Source organism: Mustela nigripes, chromosome 2 (genome assembly GCF_022355385.1).
Source record: "Mustela nigripes isolate SB6536 chromosome 2, MUSNIG.SB6536, whole genome shotgun sequence".
Lineage (NCBI taxonomy): Eukaryota > Metazoa > Chordata > Mammalia > Carnivora > Mustelidae > Mustela > Mustela nigripes.
In genome coordinates this window covers 135,812,882-135,824,870 of record NC_081558.1, presented here as the reverse complement: position 1 = coordinate 135,824,870, position 11,989 = coordinate 135,812,882, and the positions used below count along the sequence as shown (strand labels likewise).

At 47.9% G+C, this 11,989-nt stretch overlaps 1 protein-coding gene across 1 annotated transcript in view; it reads right to left on the bottom strand.

Annotated features, from left to right (window-relative positions):
- Positions 1 to 7,331, bottom strand: part of RARRES1 (retinoic acid receptor responder 1) — a 57,613-nt gene extending 50,282 nt beyond the window's left edge. Inside the window, exon 1 of the mRNA XM_059391662.1 lies at positions 6,958 to 7,331. Coding sequence (XP_059247645.1) covers positions 6,958 to 7,239 — 282 coding nt within the window. The 5' untranslated portion in view covers positions 7,240 to 7,331. The remainder of the gene's footprint in view (positions 1 to 6,957) is intronic.
- Between the last annotated feature and the right edge of the window lie 4,658 nt (positions 7,332 to 11,989).

Sequence of the window (11,989 nt, the reverse complement as noted above, 5' to 3'; positions counted from 1 at the left end):
GACAGAGTGAGAGAATCCTCAAGCAGACTCCCCACTGAGCCTAGAGCCCGACGCGGGGCTTGATTCCATGACCCTGGACTATACTTACATTAGATACAATACAGTGTTTGTTTAAAGTCAAGTCACGGAAATATCGGTGTGAATATTGGAAATAAACCTGAGGACCTTAATGAGGGATAGAGAATAGATGTTTATTTCATTTTAGAAACCTAACATCCCTTTTACACTCACTCAAAAACCTGGAGCCGATGAAAGAGCAGAAATGGCGTCCCCAAGAAGGCTTGCTGTCGGCTGCCACAGGGAGACCATGGAAATGCTGTGACTTTGAGAGTTTCCAAAGACACGATTTTGCCAAAAGCTAATCTACAGAAAGAAAACCCTGTGCTCAGGGGGAAACACGGTCCTTGTTTTTCCTGTCTTCGTGGATGGTTGCTCAGCACAGTCCCTTCATCTTGCCTGAGAACTCGTGGTGACAACTTCCAGCTTCATGCTTTCAGGTTGAGGGGGTGGGTGGCGGGGACAACTCCCGCGGGCATCGAGTTCCGGGGTGATTCTCATCTCCCTTCCCACACACACTGGGCCCCGCTGGCCTGACAGACTCAGCTTTTAAATGTCCCCTCCAGCCTTCACATTTAGTAAGAAAACATAAATGTCCTGCCATTTCAGTAAAAGCAAACTTTTTCATTCTGGAAGGTTGACTTTATGAGTCAGACTCAGTGGCAGAGAAGTAAATGAATCATTTGTGGATGAAAATTGCTGTGCTGTTCTTATGTTCTGGACAGAGCTCCAGTGTGTTCCATTATACCTGGGAATTATCATACCTCATTTTCTTCTCTTGGGCAATGCCAGATAAAGTAAATAGTCTACTGAACGAAAGTTCGTGACCTTCTCAGGCTCCATCCCATGCGGTCCAAAGAGACCTTTGCACGTGGACACTCTGCTTTATTAGGTTAAGTACCAGTAGACAGAACGGCACAGAGTGTATAGCCAACTCTGATTCCAAGTTCTTGACCGTTGGAAAGAAACTAAGACGGAAATGGCCAGAGGCCGTGTTACCCTCCGCTTCCTCTCTAGCTCAGGGTGGGGCTCACTGGACAAGACTGGTTATGAGAGGGTTACTAGGTAAGTAACCTAGTTACTAGGTAAGTAACCTAGTTACTAGGTAAGTAACCTAGCTGAGTCTCTCTCATCCCTCTAGAAGGGCTGGGCCAGGCCCAGCTTGGGTTCCAGATGCCCCATGGCCCCAGCACCCTTCCAGGTACCTTTATTTTCACTGAACAAACATTAATATTTAGTATTTCTTCCTCACAGGGCCCGATGTCAGAGGAATGGAGGAACAAGGAGGTCTGAGGTCTTCTGCAGGATAGAAACAGACATGGTCCTGTTGAGGAGCGAGCACAAGGCAGTCCCCAATCAGGTACCAAGACACGTGTTGAGGACAGACGTGTCTGGAGGCAAGGACATTACCAAGGTGGTGGAGATGGGCCAGACAAGAAGCATGAGTGAGAGGTGCTATTTCGTGGGTCTAGTCACGTGTTGGGCATTGTGGGGAGTACTTGCATGAGCCCAGAGCCAGCCCAGAAACTGGGTGAGGTAGGCTGAGTAACAGCCCTCAGCGATGCCCACGTCCTAATCCCTGAGATCTATAAATACGTTACTTAATATGGCAAAGGGAACTTCACCAACGTGAGGACTGAGGGGCCTCAAACTTGGCAGAGAGCCTGGATTATCCCAGTGGCCTTAACCAATGTGTTTACAAGAGTCCTTTTAAGGAGGATACAGTAGTGTTGCATCCAGATGTTGTGCTCTTGGCTTTGAACATGGAAGATGGAAACCAAAGCAGAAACCTGAAGGAGGCGAGAAACAGATTCCCCCCCTAGAGCCTCTGGAAGAAAGGCAGCCCTTTCAACACCCTGATTTAGACTCCTTTGGACTACTGACTTCTGGAATTGTAAGAGAATAAACCTCTGGGGTCTTTTAATCTATAAAGTTTGTGGCAACTTGTTGTGTACAGCAGTGGAACTAATTACAGATGGTAGCGATTCTTACTGTTGTGCTCCGAGCAGGAAGGTCTTTGGGGACCACCGTGGTTTTATGTCCATCCCACACACAGCTATGGTACAAGACCCCCTTTGACAACTTGACTTTACTGGGTAGAGATGTGCTGACCAACCTCAAGATGTAACCTCGGGTGGAGACTTGCTACGGCTACCATCCCCAGCCACTCCTGTGGGACCAGCTCTGAAAAACCTCTCCGACGGGGGCACCATCCCAAAGGCAAATAAGTGCCAAGGCTGCATATGTGGGGAGAAATCTCTCGATTGACTCATTGTCCAGAGACAGAGATCAAAGGGCAGGTTGGACTGGGAGCTATTGTGTGCATTGAACATCCAGCCTCACTGATTCCATGCCAGGGCTGAGTATTAATAGTCCATCTCTAACAGAACCACCTAGGCTGTTCCAGGAAGAGTGTGCAACTAAGCCAGAGTCCTGGCGGTTAGATTCACGACCCTCCTCCACCAGTGAGCTTTAGTCGGGGCCACTGCTCATAATCTGTGATCACACACACCCCTGTCTAGGACACCACATGTGGCAAGACAAGTGGAAAAGTGTTGTGGGCTGGTTTAAAAAAAAAAAAAAAGTTTGTGGTACAAAACAATTTATTACAAGGAGGTCAGAAGCATTCCTACTTCCTAGCTCATCTGGGTGCAGCTGGCTTGGGTGAGTGGTGTTAAGTGCCAAGGAGGCCAAGGCCTAAGCTTATCGTCAGGGACAGGTGGACTTTTCCCATCCCGTGCTAGGCCCAGACTCTGCAGTTAGGATTTTGCGGACCAGACGGGTGCGGGGGTGGAAGGCTGGGCACAGACCTTGGGTGCACCTGTGCCTTTTCAGCACGAGCAATGCCTGGGAGGCAAGGAGAGAGTGTCTGTTTTGGGCTCTAGGGTTAGGTTCCATCCCCAGGGTTATAGGAGGGCACACAGAGAGACACCATGTTCATCTTGCAAATCCCACCCCTGTTCTGTGATGATTATAAAAGCATCTAGGAGGCTTCCTTGAGTGAAAGTAAAGATTGGGCAGTGATAGAGGAAGAAGGTTTTCCTTAGCAGAGTAAGTGCTTTCCTAAAAGCCTGTGGCTCAGTGGACAGGCTCTGTTCAGCTGTCAGACACATGGGCGGGTGCCCGCAGTAGCCCAGCCTGTCTGCCCCGACGGTGGCCTGAGGCCTGCCATTGTTCTGCTCCCAAACCCGCTCCTGCCAGGGGTACCTATTCCCTAACTGCATGCAAACTGTCACATAAACTGTGAAGACTGGGAGCAAAAAATAAAATAAAATAAAATAAAATAAAATAAAATAAAATAAAATAAATATAATGTCCACAAAATCCAAGTTAAATTTGTAGAAGAATCTGATTAGGTCTCTAAAACTCTTGCTATTGAATTGGGTGTGGATGAGTCAAGGCTGAGCAGGAAGATAAAAGGGTAAAAGTAGAGGATTGTACTTTGTATTCTTTGCAAGTGCTCCCTGCACTGTAAGTAAACCAAAAGAGGAATGAGATGATCCATAAAGGCTGAGTTTACTCTAGAAAAACTGCAAGGGGTGACAATGAAATGGCCTTGGCCCTATACCCCAAATAGGTGATACATTTACATTTATTGCTTTTAATTTAAATTGAAGCATTGTGAGGTATGGGCATAACCTCCCTTCCCCAGACACAGAAGCCAAGGAGTGAGGTGGACATTCACCTGAAGTGACCAATCCCCAAACAGCAGCGGATTGCTGAGTGGGCTGCTTTCCTCATGAAGTACGTGCACACACGGATCTCTAAACGCCAAGGTAAGGGCTGGCCTCTCATCTCCTAGGGGCAGTGGTCTCAGGACTTGCTAAGACCCATCTCAGTGTAAGGAGCAGCCTCTTAAGGGAGGAAGGAGCTAGTCTAGGAGACCCTGGATATCAGCGTTACCCAGCACCTCTCACCACCCGGCACTGTGGGTCATGAGGCTGTGCCACATGCTATGTGGGGGGCAAAGCCAGAAGAAAGACGGCACCAGATAGGAAAGTGAGGGAACACAAACTGTGGTCTGCAATCTCTCCCTATAATTTAGTAAACAGAACAGAACAAAACAAAGCAAAACACTTGGCTCTTTCTGCAGCTGTATCACTGATTTCTTTTCAAAACTTAGCTACGTTGACCACCACAGCTATTACTGGATTTCACCACAAGAGGGCGATAGGGTTTCTAAAACGAGAGATTCTTGCACACCAAGAAATCAAATCCCCCAGGGCTGGAAGAGGTCTTAAATATCACTATCACTTGGTTCCCCGGTTTTCAAAATCTTTTTGGCTAAAACCCACAGCAAGAACTGCATTCTTCATAGCGAACTAGTTCATAAATATATATTTGAAATGCATTTTAGGTACAATTTACTCTTATATTTGCAAAGCATTCTAATAGTTTGTATTCCAACAAATTTTGTTAAAAATAAACGAACAAACCACAAAGCGTCTGCAACCTACCAGCTTGATTTCCTAACCCACTAGTGGGCCATTACTTTGAAAACCCCTGACTTGGCTTCAGCCTCTCACCTTACAAAGGGTTGCACAGACCCTTGGGGTGAAGAGGGCTCCCTAGGAGCTCTACTTTTCACACACACACACCCAGGCCCCTGTTCACCCTAGGGGCAGTCCTGGATGAGTGACAAACATTGTGTAGCAACTGATCACTCACTCTGGAAATGCACAAATTTAATAAAGAATGCAGACCCATTTGGGGGATGTACCATTTTTCACTTCTTGTCAATCTATGACTGTTCTTGGAAGTAGAGCAGAAATTCCTTAAGCCACTACATTGCAAGGTTCACACAGGTGATATCTGTGCTCCTCACTCAGGTGGCCAAGAGAATTCTTCAAAACTGAATGAATCTCAAAGAGGCTTTCCCATCAACCCCACCCCAATCTGAACTGGGGCCATAATATCCAGCCCAGTGCCAGGCACATAGTAAGTGCTCAAGAAATAACTCATGGATAAATGGATCACCCCTCAGACAGTATAATGGTAACTCACATTTTTATATTTTACAAATGGTACTTCCATCCTCTTACGGAATTCTTAAAAACACCTAGGTGTTTGGCAGAACATGGATTATTTCCGCCTTGATCATCCCTGAAGGTGGGTCCTCATTTAGTGGTGATGTTTGAAGATGGTAGAGGAATGGAGAAAAAAAGTTCACTGAATACCTGCAGAAAAACTGAAACCCCTTCACTCTTAAGAGATTCTTGACCCTGAAAGTCAGTGAGCTCTCTTTCCTGGCTCCTTGATTTAAAAACATTTATAACCATTTTCAGAAGAAATGTAAAGGTAAACCAAATGACAAAAGAAGTTATCTTTTCTTAGAGTCAATGCCCTGAATTCTTCTACGTATTAATTACCACTCTCCTCCCCATCCCTGCCCACCCATGCATATCTGCCTCTAATTTATTGACTTATTGCCCCACCCCTTTTTTGTATATGTGCTGCCGAAGAGAGCACCCCCGACCCCTTTTTTGGTCAAAGGAGAATTACTTTAGAGTTCAGGAACACTATACTATTACAGATGAAAAACACTGACTGAGCTCCTTGTGGAAGAGACGGAGAATTTTTACTGAATGCACTTGGGTTTCGAGAGAGTTTAGTTATCTCGTGAAAGACACCAAGTACTTAATTTTCTTTCAAGGGGATGACTAAACACATAAAAAAAAAGCAAAGTATTATTATTTAGTTTTTTATGGCCTTGAAAGGAAGAAAAGAATTCCCAGTACTTGAAAACTGACTTTTCTGTAGGGAATAATGAGGGAGCAAATCTTCATGCACCCTCTCTTTGGGCTCTAGGAGGCAATTACTCTCCTACTTTGATAGAAAGTTCTCAAGCTCTGTTTCTTCACTTCTCTGATGAACTAGTAACACTGAACTTCTTTTCTCCATGAGAAAGCAAGGATTGTTAAAACAGGGGAGAAGAGTAGGATGCTTTTTTCTAAGAAAAAATTTTATTTCATCCATCAATAAATTTAACCACCTGAGGTACAGGATTAAGTCTTTGAGCAAGAGACCCTGCTTCCAAAAGGCCTTCCCCACCCCTGTATCTGACACCAAGTCTAGAACAAAAATCCTACTGCCTCTATTTAAAACTCTATGTATTTACACACACTCAATTCTAGATTTTATGAGACCGAGTCTGCAGGTTTGGTGGGGTATTTGGAGATTACTGGAAAGAGCGTCGCTACTTTGGGGACAGACTGAGTGGAGTTCTGTAACTCTGCAAACTTCTGTTTGATGAAGAAAGCAAAGTAGCTCCACAGACACAAAGAAGTAAGGGTCCAACAGCCAGTGCCTGGAAATCAAATCAGGAGCAGCCAAATTCTCACTCATTCCATTCACATGGAAAGCAGCTCTGGTTCACTCCCATTAAACCAGAAGCCAGCATTAGGAAGGTTCCTGCCCGCCCCCTGCCAACGCACCAATTCCAACCACACCACTCGGAAGCCCTAGCAGCGTCGCCTGCTGTTAAGAGACAGGGCGTCCCCGGTCTGCAGGGGAACTGGCACAGATTTTAAAAATCCCGCCCAGGATCTCTGCTGGAGCCAGGTGGGTCTCGCAGTGACCACCCCTTTGGCAAGCACCTCTGGATACTCCCAGACAAGATCAAGCCTCGCCATTGGGGCCCGCTCCTCAGTTTCCCCACGCACCTCTTTCCCAGGAATGGGAGCTGCCCTGTGAAAAATCTACGGCCTCAGAAACGGCGAACGAGCCAGCCGGCTCCCTATGGACTCTGCGCAACCAGGGGCCGCCGCACGGCCTGACCACTCCGGAGCCGCCGAGGCCCTCGCCCCATCTCCCCCAGCGTCGTACTCCGCCGGGCGGACGGGCGCGCGCGCACAGGTGTCCTGCCCACGCGCTGAGCCGCCGTGTCACCCGGGCACTCACCGTGGCGCGGCCCTCCAGCACGGCGGCCAGCACTCGCAGGGCGCTGGGCGAGCCCGCACGGAAGTTGAAGAAGTGCAGCGCCGCGCGCGCCGCCTGCTGCAGGAGTCCGCTCGGGAACTCCGCGTCCTGGAGCCCGGGGGAGTCCTCCGGTCCCTCGGCCCCCGCGGGTGCCGCCGCTACCCCTTGCAGGGCGAGCAGCAGCAGCAGCGGCGCGAGCAGCAGGACGGCGGGGCGCGGGCCCCAGGGCCCAGACGCGGGCGGCGGTTGCCGGCGTGGCGGCATGGACGCGGGCTGCAGGTGCGGCGTTCGACCGAGCGGGTTCCCGGCGGGCTGTGCCGGCGCTCGAGGAAATAAGGCCGCGACGGGCTCCTCCCCTCCGCCCCCGGGGCGGCCCGCTGCCCGGAGCCTGGGTCCTCGCTCGGCCGCGCCCTCTCAGCGCTTCCTCCGACCCCGGGGCCCCTCCGCCCCGCCCCACTCTGCCTGGGCCCCAGCTGCGCGGGCTCGAAGCCCCGACGCGGCGGCGCCTTTGCGGCGCGGGGCCGGAGCGTCTGGCCCAGGCTGCGCTGGCAGAGGGACCGGGGTCGGGAGCGGGGGAGGGCAGCGGAGACTCTCCTGCGAGGGAGCGCAGCTTGCCCGCCACCACCCTGCGCCGCGCCCCCAGCGCAGTCGGGGACCGGCTGCTCTCTGCCGTTGCTTCGATTTCGAAATCCTTTGGGTTTCAGAGCGAACCTGCTTCGGTTCTCCAAGGCTTGGAACTTCGGTTTCCCAGACTATGAAATTGGGGACCGCGGATAAGGGGGCAGGACGCAACCAACATTGATGGGGGTGGGGGTCCCCTGTGGCACAATGAAGTTGGGAGTGGGACAGGTCGTTGGATTGCTGAGTCTGGAGAGGAGGTTGTAGTGGTCAGCAAGGCCCTTCACCCCTTGATCATTGCGGGGGAGGTTGGTTCAGGTGTAGGCTCGGGACTATTCGGGTGAGGGAATCGCGAGTTGTTGGTGAGGTCTTGCAGAGAAACTGCCTTGCTCCTCTAGAGAGCTTGCTCTCTCCTCCACCTGCCGCGTCTTTGAGAGGAAGCCTGTAGCCCCGAAGCTGCTGGTTCCCTTATGCCACCCTCCGGAAAGTAGGCATCAGGATGAAGCCAGCTCGTGGAAGGTAGAAATGAGGCACGGAAAGACCTTGGGGATATTATCTCCTGGCTCAGGACCCCCCGGAAACCTGCCCTATCTCAAGATTTTACAGTTACAAGAACCAATAACCCACATTTATTGTTTAAGCCAACTTGGGCGTGATTTTGTTACACCAGTGGAAAAATTCCTAATGCATTGCTGAAGCAGGAACCGGAGATAAAAGTCTGCCCCGTGTGTGTGTGTGTGTGTGTTAGTCTGCTTGCGCCAGCACTGGGGGACAGTCTGGGAATACCTCAGCGGCTCCCTACCTGGAGAAGACCATATTGGCAGATCCCACCAGCTCTGGGCTGAACCAGCTGCTGAAGGGACATCTTCCACATCCACTCCCAGCTAGGGCTGTGCAATCTAGCTAGCCTTAAGGGTCAGGCCAGGCTGGGAGCCTAGAGAAGTGACTGATGCCAAATCGGTCAACTGTAAGCTACTCTCTCCGGCTCTTTAAGAAAAGCAGGGCCAGGAGGAGGGATAGGGGGGAAAAGACCCTGCAGGAGAGGAAGGAATCCCTTAGAGACTTGAACCTCCACCCAGGGATGATGGAATCACTGGGGTGGATGGAATATTTTGTAAAGGCCTAAGTATTCTTTATTGATAACTTGGGTTTCTCCCCTCTTCTCACACCTGATCATGCCAGTGCAAGCCCCACCAACCCATGGGGCTTGGAAAGCACAGATGATATCAATTATTAGAAAACTGGTAAAAACAACTATTTATACACGAGTGAGACCACAGGATGTAAGACCACAACCCCTTTGTACATGCTGATGCTTGCACAGACCATCTGGAAGGACAATCAGAAACTGGGAACAGCTGTTGCCTCTGAAGAAGGAGCTGGAGTGGGAGGAGATTACTGGAACTGCAAGTCTTTGATTCCTTGCTCTCAGCTCTTGCTGGTGGTAACAGCAGCGAGGGGTGTGGACTTGGAGCCAGACTGCAGGGTCTGGCGAGCAGCTTCACCAGTGTTACTGGACTGCTCTGCACTTTGGTGATGCCTCCTAATGGTTTGCTTGTGCTAATAGCTATACATAGGCAAAGCGTGCGGTAATGGCTGTGTGAGTGATTGCTATTATTATTATAGCTATTAATCTGAAAAATCAGATATAATCTTGAAACTAATGCAGTCAGCTGTGGATTTCTTTTCACAAATGATGAAAGGGAATGCCAGGGACTACAATATGTTGGGCCATCAAATAAAAGCTGAACCTTCTTAATCCTTCTTAACCCACCCTTTTAGCAGAGCTATTAGCAAGTCAGAAAATGTGAATCTATATCCTCTTTTCTATTCTTCTTGGCATGTGAAAGTGAAGGTAGGTGGCATTGAGAGAAGAATGTAGATAATCAGCACTTGACTACTGAAACTCGATTAACCAAATCTCAGGTGTGACTGAGATGATCCTTTCTCTTGGAGACTTGGAACCAGGAGCACCTGTGGACAAAGTACTGTTCACCTAGTTCCTTGGGTCTGCATCTTGCATGCCCTGAGGTGACTTGAGCTTTTGTTTCAGTTAAGCCCTGGAGACCTACATATTTTCCATGCTTTGTCTTCAGGCCTGTAATGTTTGTCCTAAAGCCTCTGGAGGAAGGCACTTTGCTGATCATGGAAAGATCAGAAACCCTGTTTGTTGGAGGGAGCTGTTTTCCTAGAACATTTGGCTTCCTGATCTCTTCCTTGAAGGTGCCTAGGACTCATGGAAGAATTAATTTTCCTCAACATTGGACCCATAAGCTACCTGATGCTCACACTGTCTGCAGCAAGTCCCCAGAGATGGTAACAAGACCCAGGGCTTGGACCATCACACCTATACCCCGCCAGACTCTCAACAGCAAGGCAAAGAGCAAGGGGGCACCTGCAGAGCTCAGGGCTCTAGAATATGGGTCTCTGCTGTGATGGGCCTATGATAGTTTTCTTAATTTGTGAGGTTAAGAAGGGAGTCTTTCTAGATTGAACCAGTGAGAATGAATCCTTTGAGATGCAGAACTGGAGACAGGTTCTTTCTAAAAAGAGATGGGATAGAAAATAGAAGGGGACAGGGGATGGGTGAGCCTGGTGGTGGGTATTAAGGAGGGCACGTATTGCATGGAGCACTGGGTGTGGTGCATAAACAATGAATCTTGGAACACTGAAAAAATAAAGTTGAAAAAAAAAAAAGAAAATAGAGTAGCTACATTTATTCCTGTCACCAAGAAAAGATTTCACAAAACATAGCTTAGAGACTGACACGGATGTGTTTGGAAAGCCTCAAAATCAAGTGGATAAGGTAACCAGCACTACCCAATACAATTTTTTAATGAAATGTTTCTATATTTGCATGATCTAATATGGTAGCCACTAGCTACATGTAGCTACTGACTGTTTGAAATGTGGTTAGTGCAACTGAAGAACTGAATTTTTAATTATGTTTAATCTTAATTGATTTGAATATACATAGCCACTTGTGGCTGAGGATATGGCTGTGCCATGTTAGACAGCACAATTATAGACAACTGACTTTTCAGTACAACAGTGATTTGGGGAAAGAGGGAAAATAATATTTTGGGGAGCTGTGTTTAAGATACGACACTACATGCTTTCTGTAACAGAATTATCTCATTCAGTCTCCACAATCTAGAGGAGTAAACTGGAGGCCAGAGAGAGGTTCCAAGACCTGCCCAAGGTTGCCTTACTAGCAAGGGTCAAGAAAGGGTTCCACAGTCAGGTGTGCCCAAGCTTTCTCCAAGCACTGTTTGGTATATTCCACAAGGAGAGACTCGAGATGGAGGGGTTTAGATCACAAAAACAAAGCTAAAGGAGAGTGTGAAAATACAACTTAATAGAAGAGTTGGGATTATTTTATTTCAAGAGAAGAATACTGAAGGAGCCCCTAAATCTTCAGTGCTAAATTAAAAGATTTTTTAGAGGACAGTAAGTGGGCTGTTTCTGTTACCAGTAATGAAAGCTTCATTTTATTTGGGTTATTCTCGGGGACAAGGGGGAATTAATATATCTTTGGTTCTGATGTACGGGCATCTCTCTTTGTACCACAGTAAGCCTGGTTGGACTTGAGGTCCCCAGAAGGAAGTCAACGTGGGCTTTTGGACCCTTTATGGGTAGCATTTGGGCTGACCAGAACTGGTGGCTTCTAAAGACGATAAGAAGTATCAAGATTCCTATAGGGACATCTGGGTGGCTCAGTCGGTTGAGTGTCTGCCTTCAGGTCCTGGGATCAAGTCCTGCATCAGGCTTCTTGCTCAGCAGGGAGCCTGCTTCTCCCTCTGCCTGCTGCTCACCCTGCTTGTGCTCTCTCTCTCTCTCTCTCTCTCTCTGACAAATAAATTTTTAAAAAAAGATTCCTATATTCCTATATTCAAATTTTTTGGTGATCACAACACTGGTAGTTAGCTATGGTACATAGTGAGTGGGTACAACCTATTTGCTTGACTACTCTCGATTCGGAGTCATTGCTACATTTGAGCAGATGAATAAAACTGTTACCCAATCCTCTGTCCACTTACCTGTGAGCATGAAACGGTTCTTTTAAAATCCACCATGTGTTCACAGTTAAAACTGAAAGTAATTTAGATGGTGTGGCTTTGACAAAAATTTCTTCTCTTGCAAAGATTTGAGAAGTCCATTTTGACACATAATAGCCAACAGATGTTTTTAAAATGTAATGAACATGGTCAGTACCCAATGTATTGGATTTTGCAATTTTCCAAACTAAACCTTTATTTTTGGCATGTCATGCTCGTTAGGAAAGCAACATCTTTATAGATCAATTATACATTTCCTGAGAAATCTGGCATGGCATTTTGTTCTTCCATCAATCATTTAAGACAGGATATTTGCCATTCCAAGAATGAATTAACAT